Consider the following 19,384-nt stretch of genomic DNA (forward strand, 5'->3'; position numbering starts at 1 on the left):
TCATGTTTTGGGGAGGCATGTCCTGGTCTCCCACATGTGGCTGCAACATTTGTTGAACTCTGGCTAGGCGTGCTGGCCCACGCCTGTAATCCCAACACTTTGAGAGGACAAGGTGGGACCATCTCTTGAACCAAGGAGTTTGAAACCAGCCTAGGCAACATAGGGAGACTGTGTCTCTACCAAAAAAAGGTTTTTGTGTTTTTGTTTTTGTTTTTGTTTTGAGACGGAGTCTTGCTCTGTTGTCCAGGCTGGAGTGCAGTGGCAGGATCTCTGCTCACTGCAACCCTCGCCTCCCGGGTTCAAACAATTCTTCTGCCTCAGCCTCTGGAGTAGCTGGGACTACAGGCGTGCACCACCACACCCGGCTAATTTTTGTATTTTTAGTAGAGTCGGAGTTTCACTATATTGGCCAGGCTGGTCTTGAACTCCTGACCTCGTGATTCACCCGCTTCGGCCTCCCAAAGTGCTGGGATTGCAGGCGTGAGCCACCACTCTCAGCCAAAAGGTTTTTGTAAATTAGCCAGACATGTGTCTGTGGTTTCAGGTACTTGGGAGGCTGAGGTGCAAGGATCACTTGAGCTCAGAAGGTAGAGGCTGCAGTGAATATGATCGTGCCACTGCACTCCCACCTGGGTATTTGCAAACTCTGTCTAAAAACAAAAAACAACAAAAAAATTACATATATATATAATTTTAAAAGTATTTTTCAAACTTTGCCCTAAGATCTACATATTCTGGCAATGGGTACAATGGGCACCCAGTCCCAGGTAGCGCTGCAATCTCTGAGGTGCCTTGAATGGGAAAGTCTTCTTTCCCCATGGAAGGATATAAGCAGAATCTCTCAATACAGGTATGGCTGGGAAGACATGGCTGTCTTCTGGCCATTCCACTTCTTGTCTTCACTTTTACCTTGCCACTAGCTAACACTGTGACCTTGAGCAACTCTCATGACTTTTTTGGCCCTGAATGTTTTCTTCTGTAAGATAAGGAAGTCATCATTTCCCTCTGTTTAAATCTTAACTCTATGTAATTCACATCTCAGTGAACGCCTGTTATATGCCAGTTCTCTGTAAAGTGCGAGGATACAGTGATGAGCAAGACAAACCAAAGCCTGCATGACTGATTGGGAAGGCAGACTTACAATGTGGGGACTATTTAAAAAATACTATTTCCTGGGTACCATGGAAGCATACAGCAGGGGAATTTAATCCCACCAAACAACAAACACAGGCATTTGTCCTACGTAGAAGACATACACACACATTACATTAAATGTGAATTGTCTAAAGATCAATTAAAAGATCATTAGACTGGATAAAACAGCAAGAATCAAGCATATGGTGTGTGCAGGAGACACACTTTAAATACAAAACCAAATGGTCAAAGGTAAAAATGGGAAAAAAAAATACCAAGCAAATAATAATCATTAAAAAAGCTGTTGTGTTCATATTGGTATCTGACATAGTAGGCTTCAAGACAAAAATGATTAACAAAAATAAAATGGGGCATTTTATAATAAAATGATTAATTCATCAGGATGACAATCTTAAAAGTTTATGCTCTTAATAACAAAACTTCAAAATACATGAAGCAGAAACTGACAGAACGAAAAAGAGAAAAGACAAGTTCATAATTATAATTGGAAATTTTTATACCACTCTCTCAGTGATAGAATAAATGGATCAAAAGACACTAAGGATCAGAAGTTTTGGACATTATACAAAAATTTAATCTAATTGACATTTATAGAACACCATCCCCAATGCCACAGAATATACTTTTCAAATGCAAATGAAACATTAAGATAGACCACATGCTATAGACAAATCTGGCCATAAACTGTCTTAATAAGTTGCAAAGGATTGAAACCGTAGAGTACATTCTGTAGTCACAATGAAATTAAAGTAGAAATCATTAACAAAGAAAGCTGAACAATCCCCAAGTATTTGGAAACTAAGTTACATATGCTAAGCAAACCATTGATTTCAAAAAAGATATCACAAGGGAAATTAGAAAATATTTTGAATGATTAAAAACCAGCAGATCAAAGTTTATGGAATGTAGCTAAAATAATGCTAAGTGAGAAATGAATAGCTTGTAATGCATATATTTGAAACCGACTTAAAACAAATGATCTAAGCTTCCACATTAAGAAGCTAGAAAAAAAAGAACAAATTAAATCCAGAGTAAATAGGAAGAAATAAAGAGCAGAAATGAAAGAGAAACAATAGAGGAAAATCAACGAAACCGAAAGTTGGTTCTTTGAAAAGTTCAATACAATTGATAAACAGATTGACTGATCCAAAAATTAAGTTCAGCTAAAACCGGGTTCTTGTCACACCACCAGGAAGGATTAGGAACACGGACACATTGAAGGGTGAGGGGAACGGAATTTACTGGGCGAAAAGGAAGAAAGAAAAATACTCTCAGCAGAGCAAGAGGGGTTCCTGCTAACGGGCCCCCAACTCACAGATTGAATCCCAGGCCACCACACAGGAATTGCAGAGGCCAGGCTCCTCCCCTCTGAGCATGGCCGCAGCTTCCCTTGGCGCCATCTTGTTCTCCCAGTGCACAGATGGGTTGGAGATTCTCCAGAGACCCTCCCCGTTATCTCCCTCCTGCATGTATCAATTTCATTATCAGGAAAGGAAAAGCAGATAAAACTAAAGGTCCTATATATATATTAAAAAGGATAACAGAATATTTATAACCAATTTTATGTCAATAATTAAACTTAGATGAAATAGACAAACTTTATTGAAAGGCACAAATAACCAAATCCGATACAAGAAATAGAAAACTTGAACTGTCACAGAAATTGAATTTATAAGTAAAAGCCGTCCCACAAAAAACAAACACAAAACAAAAAAAAACTCCAGGCCCTTATGGTTTTAAAGCTGAATTCAACCAAACATGTAAAGGTTGAAGAAGTTTTTGGACACGAACTTCTAGAAAATTGAGGAAAGCACAGTTTCACAAACATCTATGAAACCAGTATTAATCATGATATTGAAACTAACAATTGATTACAAATATATATATATAGAATGATGTCTCTCTTGAATGTAAAATTCTTAAAATAGCAAACCAAAGTCAGTGGTATGTAAAAGGACAATGCATCATGACCGAACAGGGTTTATTGCAGCAATGTGAAGTTGCTTTAACATTAAGAAATCAATGTAATTTACCACACTGATAAGAGAAAAATCATATCTCTATAGATGCAGATTGAAAACATCTAACAACATTGAACCCTCATACATGGTAAAACTCCCAGCAAACTAGTAATAGAAGGAAACTTTGTTGGATAAGGGGCAGAATGAAAATACAGTAACATACTCAAGAGCAGAAGATTGCACTCGATGCTGCTAAGACTGAGAACAAGGCAAGCTGTCCTCTCAACCACTTTTATTCAATATTATACTAGTTTTTTTTTTTAAAAAAGAACAGTATCAGTCAGGAGCGGTGGCTCAGCTTGTAATCCCAGCACTTTGGGAGGCCGAGGCAGGTGGATCACTTGAGGTCAGGAGTTTGAGACCAGCCCAGCCAACATGGTAAAACCCTGTCTGTACTAAAGATATAAAAATTAGCTGGGCGAGATGGCGCATGCCTGTAGTCCCAGCTGCTCAGGAGGCAGAGGCAGGAGAATCGCTGAACCAGTGGCAGAGGTTGCAGTGAGCTGAGATTGCGCCACCGCACTCCAACCTGGGCGACAGAGTGAGACTCTATCCCAACACCACCACCACAAGCAAACTGACAATGAAGGTAAACAAATTTGGATTCGGAGCAAGTACGGCCACAAATCCAAGTGACTAAAGTCACCAGTTGGTACTGTGAGCTCTTTCTTCATCCATAAAATGGTAGTACTCCCTTCTCTGCCCACTTCACAGCATCAGTGCTCTGATGTGCAAGGGCTTTGCAGAGAAACTGATGGGTGGTGTGATTTGAACAGCTGAAAACACTAGGAATGGAAATGGACAACCCCAGATGCTAGGGACTGAATGTGTCCCCCCCCAGCATTCATATGTGAAATCCTAACCCCCAAGGTGATGGTATCAGAAGGTGAGCCCTTTGAAAGGTGATTAGGTCATGAAGGCGGAGGGAGACCTCTCACCCCTCTGCCACATGAGGTGATACTGGGAAGATGGGACCCTCACCAGATGCCAAATCTGCCAGGGCCTTGAACTTGGCCTTTCCAGCCTTCAGAACTGTGAGAAAGATTTGTTTCTAAGCTATCCACTTTGTGATATTTTCATATCATAAAGGGACTAAGACACCAAGTTTATCAGATTTTTTTTTTTTTTTTTTTTTTTTTTTTTTTTGATACAGGGTCTTACTCTATCACCAGGCTGGAGTGCAGTGGCACGATCATGGTCCACTGCAGGCTTGACCTCCTGGACTTAAGTGAGCCCCCCAGCTCAGCCTCCTGAATAGCTTGGACTAGAGGCACACATCACCACACCCAGTTAATTTTATTTTTTGTAGAGACAGGGTCTCGGTTGCCCAGGCTGGTCTCGAACACCTGGCCTCAAGCCATTCTCTGGCCTCAGCCTCCCAAAGTGCTGGGATTACAGGCTTGAGCCACCGTACGCAACAAGAGACTTTAAAAGCCTTTTGGGAAGGTAAAAGTAGAGCAAACTCTAGTATTTGGAAGCAGGAATACCTGCAATTACACTCCCACCTGCCTCTTAGCAGGTCATGTGGAAGTGGATGTGATTTCATAAGAATCTTATAGAACATTGTGTCCAACACCTGGAAAATGGCCCATCAGTTAAGGATGACCTCTTTCTTTTTCTTGCCTGCTTTAGACAGTATTCTTTACATGGAACCTGCCTTAGAATTTAAAAATTAAAGAGGACAGAAAATCATCTGGCTTCCAAAGATAATTATGAAGAATATAAGCAAGAAAATAAGATGAGCCTAGAATTTAAAAGTATAGAATTTATTAGGTACTGAATATAAAAATAAACCATCTAAATAGGGGCCCAGAGAACTTCCTTTATTTCTCTAAGTGTCTCTAGGTCTTTCTACCCCAACCCCAATAAAAACATGTTGCATATATAATGGATAGCAAAGACTAAAAAGATGGAAAGCTTCCAAAGACAGCAGACACTCAGCTTAAGGAGGGTGATGACTGGGTCAGATGAGATCTTCCTGGAGGAGCCCACCATTTTCTCCATCACAACACTGACAAAAAGACACCCTGGACTTCTGGACCAGAGGCTGACATTAGTGAGTCCCTGAGCAAGTGACGGGCTGGAACTGCTGGTTGGGAGGCAGACGGCCTACTCCCTCATTGCATCCTCCAACTGCTTCACTATCAAAGCCTCCTTCTGCTCCTGCAGCACGTCACAGAACCGACGCATGGCTAGAGGGTCCAAATGGGGACAGAGAGAAATAGTGATTTAGTGGGTTTGCAGGTGGGTCCCAGACAGATCCAGGTCATGGTCAACCATAAAAGCCTCTCATTCAGGGATCCTGAACTTCAGCCCTCCCATCTTTGGGATGGGTTTCCAAGTCTACATGTTACATCCCTGATTTCTTTTTGAATATCATTGTTATGTCAGCCTGCGAGACATCTCAATATCTCATATCAAAGCCTGTACTCTGGGGCTTATGGCCTTGGCCTAATTAGGATTTCTATTTGCCTCTAGTGTCTCTGCACTCAGCCTATCTTCTGTGCTAGCTCAAAAGAATTCTGCAACAAAACCCTTCATGAAAATGAACGATTCACTGCTATATTCCCAGCAGGTAGAACAGCATCTGGCATGTAGTGGAATGCAATAAATAAATGTTCACACGAATGTCCTATTCTCTATAACCTCAGAGGAGAATCTAAACTCTCTAGTATGGCATACAGGGACTTCCATGGTCACCTGCCTATCCATCTCACTTACTAGCCTGGCAGCCCCACAAGGGCAGAGTACTACTTTTTTTGTTTTTGTTTGTTTGTTTGTGTTTTTTTTTAAATGGAGTCTCACTCTGTCGCCCAGGCTGGAGTGCAGTGGTGCAATCTCAGCTTACTGCAACCTCTACCTCCCACGTTCAAGCAAGTCTCCTGCCTCAGCACCCCCGAGTAGCTGGGACTACAGGCACACACCACCATGCCTGGCTAATTTTTTGTATTTTTAGTAGAGACGGGGTTTCACCATGCTGGCCAGGCTGGTCTCGAACTCCTGACCTCATGATTTGCCTGCCTCGGCCTCCCAAAGTGCTGGGATTACAGGCATAAAACACTGTGCCCGGCCTCAGAATAGTACTCTTTAGCTTGTTGTCCCAATGCCTCACTCAATGGCAGTCACAGAACAGATACCCCAAATGGGTAATGAATGGATAGGTGCTTGCGGTACATATCAGTTCTTGTTTGCAAAAGCACTTAACTAAAGATAGACATGGAAACAGTGAATAAAGGGCTAGATCTATAGGATGTTTAAGGATGGGGAGAAGATTGAGATATTAAGTTGACGGGGCATCTTTAAAGGATTGGGAGGCCAGCTCCACTCACCCAATTTTAGCCGGGGGAGCTCATCTGCAAAGATGAGGCAGAACCAGCCTGGCTCCTTACACATGTAGGCTTTGCCACGGGATAACAACAGCTTGTTGTCCAGGAAGCGGCAATAGAGGAGCCGTTCTTCTTCAAATGTACAGGGATCCAGGTACTAGGGAGGGCACAGGAACAGAGCTGAGCCCAAGACCCAGCGGGCAGGTCTGCCCAAGAACACCTGTCCTGATTCCCAGAACACACCTTTTTCAAGTTGATCCAGACATAGAGGCCAGAGCTGCTGTTGTGAAAGGGGATCTCCAATGCCTTCAGCTTGGCAGTGATGTACTTGTGAGCTTCCCGGAGCCGGTAGCAATTGGTGGGTAGGTACACTTTGTCAATCCATTCTGGATGGGTAGAGGAAAAACATTGTCATAGATACTACTACAGAAATCTACCGAGAGTTCCTTCCCAAATGCTTCCTTCCTGGGCTTCATGCAAGTTTGTTGTTTTTGTTTTGTTTGTTTAAAAACAAAAACAAAACCCCAGAGTCGCCCTTTGTCACCCAGGCTAGAGTGCAATGGCACAATCTCGGCACACTGCAATCTCCACCTCCTTGGCTCAAGCGATTCTCATGTCTCAGCCTCCCAAGTAACTGGGACTACAGGTGTACGCCACCACACCCAGCTAATTTTTGTATTTTTAGTAGAGACGGCGTTTCACCATGTTGGCCAGCCTGGTCTCAAACTCCTGGCCTCAAGTGATCCATCTGCCTTGGCCTTCCAAAGTCCTGGGATTTTAGGTGTTAACCATTGCACCCCACAAGCTATTTCTAAGACTAACTCTAGCATATTTGAGCTAATGGTGTCCACACCCAATACACCCACCTCTTATCTAAGGCTCTGGTAAAGACACTGGGCTTCTCAAAGGTCTAGTAGGAAAGTTCTCTGAGTTCACAGCCCTGAGGCAAGGAGTCAATCCCCTAATAGGGGTTGATGCTGCTGTTGTTAACTGGGCAAGCAGCAGGGACTCACAGCTCCTACCACCCGAATTTGAGTCTCATACAATGGAGTTGAAGGAATATATGTGTGCCCGGGGATGCTCTTGGCCAGTCGCCCTCAGCATTCATAGAACAGAACCACTTGGGGAACTATTAGAAGCCCTGATGCTCAGACTATATATCTGATATAGCTCAGGCTATATCAGGATCTTTGAAGATGGAACACACATGTCAGTATTTAAGCTCCCTGGGAAACTCCCATGTCCATCCAAGATTGAGGACCAGCGTTCAAGGGGCTGGGATCTGGTTTCTGCCAAGTATCAAAGGTCTTGATATCTATGGAAGCATTCAGTTGGATTGCTCCTGTCTACCTCTCTCCTGTCCCAGACCTGAAAGCAAATTGTTTTCTAAACCAGCAAATATAATGATATTCGTTTGTTTCATTATATCCCAGCTATGAATTAAAACTTCCAGCTTCGTATCTGTTCTATTACAGGGAAGTAAAAAAAATGAGTCTCTAAGCTTGGGCCACGGCTTTAAAGGCGAAAGTCCCTTCTGAGGCCAGCATTCACTTGAGATCCAAGTGAGGGGATGATGAATCCAGGTGCCACAGGCCTAGCCACACCAACTTGCCCAAATGGCAGCTCTCCTTTGGCCACCTTGGAAGACGAAATTATGTTGTATAGAAGAGTCAGGGTGTTTGTTTTGTTTCTGGTTTTATAATCTTTGTCTAAAGCAAACAGTTTTGGGGACGGAAAATCTATATTCACATAAAGATTAATTTCTGAAGTTCCTACCTTTACAACTTAAAGTAGGATTAGCCATCCCACCTCTAGGCAGAACACAAGCTACCAGACATCCAGAAATTAAGCTCATCCTGTGGTTTTTTGTTTTTGTTTTTGTTTTCTGAGACAGAGTTTCACTTTTTCTACTGAGACTGGAGTGCAATGGCGCGATCTCAGCTCACTGCGACCTCTGCCTCCTGCATTCAAGAGATTCTCCTGCCTCAGCCCCCAAAGTAGCTGGGATCACAGGCGTGCGCCACCGCACCTGGCTAATTTTGCATTTTTAGTAGAGACCGGGTTTCACCTTATTGGCCAGGCTGGTCTCAAACTCCCAACCTCAAGTGATCTGCCCACCTCGGCCTCCCAAAGTGCTGGGATTACACACGTGAGCCACCACACCTGGCCTCGTCCTGTGTTTTAAAACAGCACCTCCATCTTCTGTCTATACCCTGCTGTGTTATCTGCCCTATCTTGCCCTCCTTCAAACTTCACGTCTTACCACAGTTAAATCTGAGACAGCACATAGGGTCTCAGTATATTAAGGGCACATCAGAGACCCAAGCAAATCCAAGAACTCCCCATTGCCATGACATCCAGCCAACATGCTGGCCTGTGCTAGATCTCAGTACCTGTGTTCTGGAGCAGTTGACACAGCTTGTGCTGTGCGATGCCAGAAATACTGTGGAGGTAGCCAAAGGCACTCACAGCAGAGACCACCTCCTTGTTGTGGGTATACAGAGCACCAAAGCGGAAGCCAGAGATGCCAAAATCCTAGAGGAAGAAAAGTAGGAACAGGAACAAGTGTTTTGTCTGCCTTCTATTCCCGGTTCCTCCTCCTTCGCTAGCCCAGGAGAGAAAGCAATGGCTCACCTTACTGGTACCCCAGATCACATGGGTCCTGTTGCGATCAGGCAAACTGAAGAAGAAATGGAAAAAATAACTAAGGTTATAGAGAAATAGTTGATGAAGATTTGGGGTATACGAGGGGAAAGTGGACTTGAGGTTCTTCCTAGACAGCAGGGCCTATAGGGCCCAACGTTCAAGAAACAGTTGTCCCAGTTAAGCCAGGAAGTCAACACAAGGTATCCCTGAAGACCTAGAGGGAACAGAACCGAAGTGCCCACTGAGTGAAGTCTAGGGCCTTCAGCCTGACAGGTGGCTCTCCTACAGCTTGGCCAAAGCTACCTTCCTGGCAGTTGGCTCTTCAGATGTGGGTCACCATCATTTCTAGAACATGCCTGAATATTTCTTACTGCTCCATCTTTGGTGAAGCTGTTCCTTCTGCCAGGCATTTCATTCCCTTGCTTTGAATGCTGCAATCCCATCTCTAGGGCCAGATACTACCCTTCAGAAGGTTCTGCCTCCTTTTTCTTTCCCTGTGCTCTACATATCAAGAAGCTCCTACCCCGGCATTTTATGAGGCTTTATTTTGACCTTTGACAGTAGACTTTCTACCTTGACCTCAAATTATCGTATACAAAATGGCATATAGACTAGAAGACATTTAGGGGGAAAGATGATGCTTTGATTGCATTCACAGCCCCTGTGAGCAGTTAACTGGCTATGTGCTAGGAACTGAGTTAAGTTCATGTCACATAAACTCACCCTGCAAAACAAGAAGCTTGTGGTTCTCGTTCCCAACTCCAGCTGAGACCAACTCACCTTTTCATGCTCAGAACACTGTGGAATGTGATGGATTCATCAAACACAGACAGCATATAAATCTCATCTATGATCACATGTAGGTTATACCTGTAGATTAGATGAAAGAAGAATAAGGTCTAGCTTATCTCTAGCCTTTTTTCTTAGCATGCTTTTTACAAGCATCTTTGTAATCTTAAGTCATGTCTTTTATAGTGTTCTCTGGGCACAGATCATGCATTCCTACTGCCCCAGCAGCCCATCTGACCCTCCAAGGGGCATAGTAAGGTAGATGGGGTGGTACACCAGAAGGGACCCTTGGACCTAGCTTGGGGGTAATGAGAAGGAATAGGAACCAAAAGACATGTTGAGAACATATTGTCTAACCTTAGCTAACCATTCAACCATCAAGCAGAGACTATGGGAAGAGGTTGGGTAGCCCCGATAATTTTTAACTGGTAGAGTCAGGAGCTCCTAACTGCTTATGTGCCTCGTTCATTCTCCCAACAATCGTCACTACTGTCATCTCCATTTCAGATGAAGAAACTAAGGCGGGCTGGCCACCGTGGCTCATGCCTGTAATCCCAGCACTTTGGGAGGCCGAGGCGGGTGGATCATGAGGTCAGGAGTTCAAGACCAGCCTGGACAACATGGTGAAACCCTGTCTCTACTAAAAATACAAAAATTAGCTGGGTGTGTTGGTGCATGCCTGCAATTGTAGTGACTCAGGAGGCTGAGGCAGGAGAATTGCTTGAACCTGGGAGGTGGAGGTTGCAGTGAGCTGAGATCCCACCACAGCACTCTAGCCTGGGTGACAGAGTGTGACTCTGTCTCAAAAAAAAAGAAAAAGAAAAAGAAAAAAAAGAAACTAAGGCTCTTAGCTGTAAAGTCAATTAGCAGGTGCTATAGCTGGGAGGTGAACCCATTCTATCCAATTCATGCCTACCCCCTCTAGCATTTTTCCTCCTGACCCCACGCTGCACCATTCATTGGTCTGGGTTAGTCATGAAGTTTGACTAAGTCTGTTTCTTATGGAAAATGGAAGGTTATCTGCCTTAAGTAATAGGACTATTTCAGGACTGCAGAGAAAACTAAGGTTAACTTGCTCTTAGAAAGGAACGTGAAGCTCTGTAGGAACACGTCTTCATCCCACAAGGTCTGAGAGTGTCTTCCTCGGCACTCCAGCCCAAGTGGCTTCCGAAATGGATGCTGGGAGAAAGTACTTAAGCTTAAGCAGAAAAGTAACAAATTATATATTTTTAAGTGATATATTTGTCAGAAAACAAAACTATATTTTGACTGTTATGTAAATGTCAATACATAGGCTGAGGCTAGAAAGGAAATGGCAAAAAGTTTGAAGTGGTAAGTATGTGATTGCGTTTTCCTTCATTTTAATTTCAGTTAGTTTTATATAACTCTGCAAAGTATGGTGTATAGTGAGAATATTTAGGGTAAATTACTTTTTGAGACAAAGTCTCACTCTGTTGCCTAGGCTGGAGCACGATCTCGGCTCACTGCAACCTCCTCCTCCCCGGCTCAAGCAATTCTCATGTCTCAGCCTCCCAAGTAGCTGGGATTGTAGGTGCCCGCCACCATGCCTGGCTAATTTTGTATTTTTAGTGGAGACAAGGTTTCCCCCTGTTGGCCAGGCTGTTCTCGAACTCCTGACCTCAAGTGATCCACTGCCTAGGTGTCCCAAAGTGCTGGGATTACAGGCATGTGCCACCAGATCTGGCTCTTGACTACTTGACTATAAGTGACGGGAATCCTTTCAAGGAATATTACCTAGTCTCAAGGGGTGGAACTCATACCTCTTGGCAAATTCCAGGTATTTCATTAGCGAGTCTGGGGAGTAGATGTCACCCACAGGATTCTGAGGGTTGATTAGCACAAGGCCTCGGACCTTTTTCCCCTAAGAAAAACCCAAATATAACTGAGTGAATACAAGTCCTTTGCATCTACCCTAAATTCAAACAAGGATCTTTTACAGGTCAGGCACCCTAAAAGGCCTAGGTAGGGTCTTGAAGCAGCAACTACTCTACTGCCCAAAGAGGGGGAACAGGAAGGAAGTCTGGGGCTGCTATAACATCCCCATAGGACTCAGGGATCTAGAGGGACACACCCCTGGATCATTCACTGTCTCTTCCAACTAAGGACAGCCCACCAGGTCTTGGTGAACAAGCAGCACCAGAGTTTCAATACTCAAACCCCTTTCAGGACCAGCAGTGGCCATCCTAAAAATATGGTTCCCTCTTTACCTCAAACCTAGCTTCAAGCAGGGCTTCTTCTAACTTGTCCACAGTGAGCTGGAAAGGTTGGGTGTTTGTAACAGTGACCTGGAAGAGAAACATGTGAGAAGTGTCTCTTAAAGTCTAAGCCTTGATTCCTCATTCCCATAAGCCCCAGATAATCCTCTGCCTTCATACCAGAGTGTTAGTCCACGTGCCTTCTCCACCCCTACCCAACCACTTAGATGGGTAGAAAGCAAGCCCCTCTACCCCTTTAAGTGTCCCCAGAACAGTCCATTGTCTAGGTGTATGGAGCAGGGAAGGGGCCCCATTCAGACCTCACTCTCCAGGTAGACAGGAATCAACTCAACCTTTGCATACAGGCGGGAGCTAAAGGCAAAGCCACCGTAGAAGGGAGCAGGGACCAGGAAGGCCTCTGGAAACAGAGAGACAGAGCCATCATTTCAAAGTCTCCCAATCAGAGCCTGTTGCCAGGCTCCCCAAACTAGCAAAGCTGTTGACCAAAAAAAAAAAAAAAAAAAAGTCAGTTTCACGATCCTTTCTACCTGGGGATTAATGTTCTTAGGTTCAGGTGCTATGAAAGTTATCCATTATTATAGACATCATTGGGGGAAACAAAACTCTAGTTTCTTCTTTGCAGGTATATTAGAGAAGAAGAGGGAAGGATATCACTGAATAACTCAGAATCCAGGGCACAAGTTAAGCAAGGCTCACTAGCAGATGGAGGAATGGTTATTAGGAAAGTCTCAACTGATCCAGGCCAAATATCAGAGGTCAAGGTCCATGTGCAAGGAGGGCTCCTTGTTTGGACCTGGGGATCTCACTTTCTTTTCTTCCCATCCATTTGGCCTTACTGATGAGTTAAGAGAAGCTCCTTTGCATGAAAGGGACTATCTTAACCACTTCTTTTGATGCATCCAGAGCTCTTTAACATTGGAGCCTCTTGCTTAAGCATTGTTACAGGGGAGGTTGAGAACAGTCCAGTCAACCTTGTTTGGTCCAGGACTAATTAACCTTTTTCTGAAGAGATAAGAAATCTATATTGTCTGAGCCCATTGTCATGGCTCTCTGTATTGCAGCTGAGCCCAAAAGCCCAGCCATGAACATAGTAGGTAGGCCCCCATCGTCATTCCTGGGGCATGCCTCCTTGAGGTTCATCATGTCTCTCTTCCATTAAATGGAGAATCCAAACCCCTTGCTCCCACAGAAATAGGAAGATAACCTAGTCAGTGTGGGAAAAGGCCCACCACTGTGGGGAAAAGGCCTTGAGTCAGGATGCTGTTCTTCCTCAAAGTCCAGTGCCTGTGTGTTCCTACCCATGTTGCTAGTATTTCATTGAGAGGGAAAGCAGAGCCCACTGACTTACCGCCTGGATCACACAGAACCATGGCCAGGGCAGAGAAGACAGAGCAGCAGCCATTTAGAACTACCACCTGAAGACGACACATGAGAGGCAGAAGTCAAAACCAATACCTATGTGAGAAGGGGTAGCCATGCTTTCTCCATCCTCCTGGGCGGAACAGACACAGGGAACCTCCTCAGCTGGGACACATTGGCCTTCACACTGCCCTGGCCCCTGAGAGTCTCCACTGGTTCTCCTTGTATCCCCTAGAAAGGGCAGAGCATCCTCCAAGAATATAGCCCTTCACCAGGGTGGCAGCAAGGCTGGGAAACTGACTCACGTTTTCTGGATCAAGTTGGGTAGGTGCCCTGCAGTAGTAGGTCAGGAACCGGGCCACTTCTTCCCGCAGGCTGTAAACAGACCCAGAGAGACCTTGTGGTTCCTGAGCCCCTTTCCTCGCTCATGGTCTGGATGGCCATTGTCCAGCCTAATAGGGACCTTTGCTACCCAGTCCAACCTCATATCACAGGGCTACTGACTGAGACCATCAAATCCCCAAGTCACACAGACAATAAGTGAGAGTTGGCACAAGAACTCGGGCCTTTTGAATTATTCCTGGTATACCAGGAATAACCCTTCCTACTATACCAGGCTGCCTCCTGATGACGTTTTGCTCTAGGCATTTTCTAGACGTTATTACCCAAAGAGACAGGGAGGTAACCAACCAGGAATTTGGTGCCTTGAATCCTCCTTCTGGATAAGGACAGCTGCCTGTGGGACCAAGAGACCCTAAATCTGAAAGTCACTTACAACGGCTGCCCTCTCCAATCAGGGTACTGCAGCAAGGCGTCCTCAATGCAGTTCATGTCCCTTTCTTGCAACTGTTGACAAATAGAACATGAAAACAGGTAGGCCAGGGAAGTCCAAGAGGCCTCATCCTACTCCTAGTTCATACAAGAGTGTTTGCCCTCCACATACATGACCTCCTAGAAAGGGTATGGGTATACACACTGAGTGCTCCTTAATGAATGGAGGCTACCATCTTGTCATAAATTACACAAGTAGATACCTCACTGGGAAGTATTTGACCCAGAGGTTCCCATAGCAACCTTCCCACCATATACCTAATCAGAGAATACCTCTGGACAGTCAGCAAGGCCAGGAGGTTAAATGTGCTACTCTAGAAGCTATTTCTTCACTCTTCCTCCCAGCTCCTATGTCTCACCCCTGTATCTACCACAGCTGAGGAGCACGCTAGGGGGAGGGGGCGGGTCCCAACATAGCCCAGAACATCCTTACTCTTTCAGTTATCAGATCCATGCAGAGCTTGTTCTCACTGGTGCCAAGGTTAATGAAGCCCTGGAGATGGAAGGAATCCAAGATCAGGTCAGTCCTCTTGCTCCACCCTATATAGATCCCTTGAAACACGCTAAGAAATGTTCATCTCAGATTAGCTCAAATGGAGATCTCACTGCCCACGAGGCAATTCAATCCAAATTTGACAACTTTACACGTTAGGAAAGCTTTCTATGAACCCAAAATAGTACAGCTTGCAAATTTCCCCCTTAGAGCCACATAAATAAGTTATGTCCTATCGACCAGTCATTGAGTTCTTATTATGTGCCAGACACTAGACCAAGTGTTTCACGTGAGTTGTCTCAATTCCTGAGAAGAAGGTTCTATATACTCCAATTTAAAGAGTGAAGTTTAGAAAAGTTGAATAACTTACTAGCCATGTGACCTTGGGTGATAGGTAGAACTCTACCTACCTGACTCCTGACCCTGGACCCTTAATCCCCAAGGCCCCACCTGGCACCTACCTCTGCTACTTCTCCTTACACATTAGGGCCTTCTAAGTTATTATGGGAGAATAGAAAGAACAGAAGGGGAAGGTATAGCTAATGTTGCCCTTCACCCTCTGGTTGGAGAACTGCTAAGGACCCCCTTTGCTGGAAGCCTTTCATCAGTTCCCCATCGCCCTTAGGGTAACATGCTTTTTTTTTTTTTTTTTTTTTTTTTTGAGCTAGGGTCCTACTCTGTCCACTCTGTCACCCAGGCTGGAGTGCAGTGGCATGATCTCAGCTCACTGCAACCTCCACCCACCAGGGTCAAGTGATCCTCCCACCTCAGCTTCCCAGATAGTTGGGGCTCTAGGTGTGTGCCACCACGCCTAGCTAGTTTTTGTATTTTTTGTAGAGATGAGGTTTCACCATGTTGTCGAGGCTCGTCTCGAATTCCTGGACTTGAGCAATCCACCAACCTTGGCCTCCCAAAGTGCTGGGATTACAGGTGTGAGCCACCACGCCCAGTCCCTTAGGGTAACATCTTAGCATCTCCCATCCACCTCTGTTCACACCTCCTGCCACAGCACCAGTGGTCCCTACTCTGGCCACTGGACCTCCTTTCCCAATCACTCCTAGCCCTTCACATCTTGAAGGTTTTACCTGTGCTGTTCCTCCTGCCTGGAGGGTCATGGCCATGACCATCACCACATGGCTGGCAGATTCAGCCTTTAAAACATCTTCCCAGACCACCTGAAGTGGGCATCCCTTTCATGCTCTTGGGAAGATTTTTTGTTTTTTTTTTTTGTTTTTTTTTTTTTTGAGACAGAGTCTCGCTCTGTCGCCCAGGCTGGAGTGCAGTGGCCAGATCTCAGCTCACTGCAAGCTCCACCTCCCAGGTTTACACCATTCTCCTGCCTCAGCCTCCCGAGTAGCTGGGACTACAGGCGCCCGCCACCTCGCCCGGCTAGTTTTTTTGTATCTTTTTTAGTAGAGACGGGGTTTCACCGTGTTAGCCAGGATGGTCTCGATCTCCTGACCTCGCGATCCGCCTGTCTCGGCCTCCCAAAGTGCTAGGATTACAGGCTTGAGCCACCGCGCCCGGCCTTGGGAAGATTGTTAATGTCTGTGCCCCAGTTGCTGACTCCATTCATCACTATACTAAGTTCCATAACGGCAGGCTCATTTGCCCCTGTGACTACAGGGGCCAACTCCTAATAATTAAGAGCTGGGATTTAGGGAGAGGGAAGGATTTGGGGGTGGAGGGAGTTTTCCAACTTTCTGGGGCATTGTCACTTTATTTCTGCAATTACTCCCTTATCTGCAAGATGACAAGAGTGCCCATTTCATAAGGCTATAAAGAATGAGAGCACATACAGCACTTGGCCCAGGACTCAGTAAATCTAAGTGACTGGAGCCCGTGAGGATGCTGCCCACCCCCCACCCCAAATTCTCACCAAGGTGTTCTTGTCCTTATGATATTTATCTTTTTGGTAGGCATTGTAGTCCTGGAAGCTTGACTGATAGAAGACAGAGATGTCAATCCCACGGTTGGATAGGTCACGACTGACAAAGGCAGCTTCACAGTCACTCAGTTGGGGAACTGGATCAGGCTGTCCAGACAGTTGGGCCCTCTCCCCATATCTGACATCACCCCTAGAGTCCTCAGAAGGAAGAGGCACTTGGAGCTCCAGGTCACTTGCAGCCTCAGACTGTAGGAGGTTGATCATCCGGCGTATTAAGCAACTCAGAAGGGCTTCCTTCTCACGGATGGCCTGTGTGTGCTTCCTTTCCTCCAGTGACAGGCCCTGTCTGCTCGTCAGCTGCACGAAGTGCTCCCTCATGGCCTGCCGCAAGTGCAGTGTTATCTCCAGCAGCTGGGGATAGATGCTGTGGTCTCTGGGGACCTGGTCTCTCCTCTGGCCGGAGGGCACAGGAAGGGTGTCTGACCAATGACTCATACTCCAGGTATCTTCACTGGCCTCTGTGGGCTGCCTGGCACCTACGGAGAAAGAGACCATTGACATTGGAGCAAAGGAGGATCTCCTGGACCCTCAGTTCCAGGAACGGATGGAGACAGAACAGATCTCAAACTGGTTCTTCTTACTTCCATACCTTGGTTATATGACCAGATTGGTTCATGAAGAGTTACCTACTCATTAGGGCAATGAGTATGTGGCCCCCAGCCTAGACACTGAGTGCTTTACTTCAATGGCATTCAATAGAATGTGTTCTGAGGAAGAGCAGGGGATATGAACAAGGAGGCTCTGGATTGTCCACCCTGTTCTTCAACCTGAGCAGTTCCTGCTTTGTTTGGTTAAATAGGAAAAAAGCGTTTCTACTGCTCAAAAACAATCACCATCACTACCCACTGAGTAAAACATTCTGCTAGAATAAACTAAATGCCTGAGGGCCAAATCTGGCCTGCCACTTATTTTTGTAGATAGTTTTATTGAAACACAGCCCCATTCATTTATTTATGTCTTGATTATGGCTGCTTTTGTATTACAATGGCAGAGTTTAATAGTCATGACAGAGACCACGTGACAGAGACCATATGGTCCACGGAGCCTAAAATATTAACTGTCTGGCTCTTTACAGAAAAGGTTTGCAAAGCCCTGCTCAAGAACATCAGCCCTGCTTTTTGCCTGTTGTTCTCCAGGTTGGCCATACCAGATACTCAAAGTCTTTAGATTCCTCAGTTCCTCTATCCTCACTTGGCTTCCTGCAAATGCCTTCCACCTACTCACTGTGACAGCTGCCTTAGGCTTCCATCACTTGTAACTATGGGCTAGGTACATGGCTCTCAAACTTTGAAATCCATTACCAAGTCCTTCAGTAATCACCTGGAGGGCATGGTAGGAAACAGATGGTGAGACCTCACCTCTGAATTTTGAGTCAGTGTGTCTGGGGTGAGACCTGCGAATCCTCATTTCTAGCAAGTTCCTGGGACTATACTTAGCAAATTTTCCTTTTTTCTTTTTTTTTTTTGGAGGGACTGGGTCTTGCTCTGTCACTCAGACTGAAGTGCAGTGGCACAATTATGGCTTATTGCAACATACTTCCAACGATTAGGATTAGCCTTACTTCTGAAAACAAGTTAAATACTGAACAAGACCAAAAAATACCTCCTTAAAGCCTCAAAGAATCAGTAAATCAGATAGCAAGATCCCAGGAGGTAGGAAAGCTTGAGGCCAACACCTGCCGCTACTTCTTTAAAACAATCCTCATATCCCAAGACACCAAGACCCTTTTTTCTAAAAATCTACATCTATGCCCATTCTACCAAATGCTACAATTCCAAGTTTTTCCCCCTAAGTAACACCCACTACACACACACAAACAAAAAAAGCCTCGTTGCTTCTTTTATAAATTTATGGCACCAGTACTTCAGAGTACCAAACACTCTGTCCAACTTCTTCAAACCATGTTCAGTTTGCCTGTGATGTTCCCATTGCAACCTATACCTCCCCCTTAATGACATTCAATACTGTTACTTGTTCAGTGTCTGCCCAGGTCAGCCTTCATTATTACATTTTAGCACAGTACCTTGGCACATAGGCAACTAACATAGTTAATGAGTAGGAGAGGCATAACCACAAGGATGTTGCCAAGTCAGGGCAGCGATGAGCCATAAATGAAGACTTTGGCCATGGAAGGTGAAGCAATAGACAGAGAAAGCCAGAGAACAAAGCTGTGTCAAGTCTTGACTTAGGATCCCAACCTTTCATCAGTGATGCAAAAACTTTATTCAGTGTTAGGAACATACTGATGCGAAAGAAATTGAATATGACTGTTTATGCCTAGATAAACCCTCTCTTCCACAAGCAAGAGCTTTGCTCTGGCCCAAATTCCCTGTCCTAGAAGAGATTCATTTTAATGGGGCTCTCAACTCTGTAGGTGAGTCACACTATCATTCCAAACACTTGATTATCATAAAGCATTTCAAGGGCCAGGTGAGATTCCTTTGGTTTTGCCTTCCAAAAGGTGGTGCCTATCATCCCTGTTGGTCCTGCGGAGTGCTAGTGGAAACAGCCAAGATGGGGTGGTAACCTCCCTCCAGTGAACAAGAAGCCACTGTCACCGGGCATCTTCTTCGTTCTCC

General features: G+C 45.1%; 1 protein-coding gene across 2 annotated transcripts; it reads right to left on the reverse strand.

Moving 5' to 3' along the window:
* Positions 1 to 5,228: 5,228 nt before the first annotated feature.
* Positions 5,229 to 17,296, reverse strand: ACCSL (1-aminocyclopropane-1-carboxylate synthase homolog (inactive) like). 2 transcript variants are annotated; one of them, XM_025357764.1, is made up of 14 exons: positions 16,737 to 17,296; positions 14,798 to 14,904; positions 14,309 to 14,379; positions 13,839 to 13,908; positions 13,523 to 13,589; positions 12,474 to 12,571; positions 12,166 to 12,243; positions 11,719 to 11,819; positions 9,929 to 10,018; positions 9,137 to 9,182; positions 8,896 to 9,037; positions 6,746 to 6,888; positions 6,506 to 6,659; positions 5,229 to 5,368 (listed from the first exon to the last, which is right to left on the reverse strand). In XM_025357764.1, the coding sequence occupies exons 2-14, from the start codon at positions 14,816 to 14,818 to the stop codon at positions 5,286 to 5,288; spliced, it is 1,164 nt and encodes a 387-aa protein (XP_025213549.1). In that variant the 5' UTR covers positions 14,819 to 14,904; positions 16,737 to 17,296; the 3' UTR covers positions 5,229 to 5,285. The 2 variants fall into 2 exon arrangements, with proteins under 2 accessions (XP_025213549.1, XP_025213548.1); XM_025357763.1 differs by having other exon boundaries at positions 14,798 to 14,857; positions 16,737 to 17,290.
* Positions 17,297 to 19,384: the final 2,088 nt, after the last annotated feature.

Source organism: Theropithecus gelada, chromosome 14 (genome assembly GCF_003255815.1).
Source record: "Theropithecus gelada isolate Dixy chromosome 14, Tgel_1.0, whole genome shotgun sequence".
Classification (NCBI taxonomy): Eukaryota; Metazoa; Chordata; class Mammalia; order Primates; family Cercopithecidae; genus Theropithecus; species Theropithecus gelada.

Coding starts and splice junctions, on each gene's coding strand:
- ACCSL (XM_025357763.1), bottom strand. CDS start 17,240: ATGAGTCATTGGTCAGACACCCTTCCTGTGCCCTCCGGCCAGAGGAGA. Junction 11,820..12,165: donor TGCTTGAAGCTAGGTTTGAG/GTAAAGAGGGAA, acceptor GGTTTTTCTTAG/GGGAAAAAGGTCCGAGGCCT. Junction 10,019..11,718: donor TACCTGGAATTTGCCAAGAG/GTATGAGTTCCA, acceptor TCTAATCTACAG/GTATAACCTACATGTGATCA.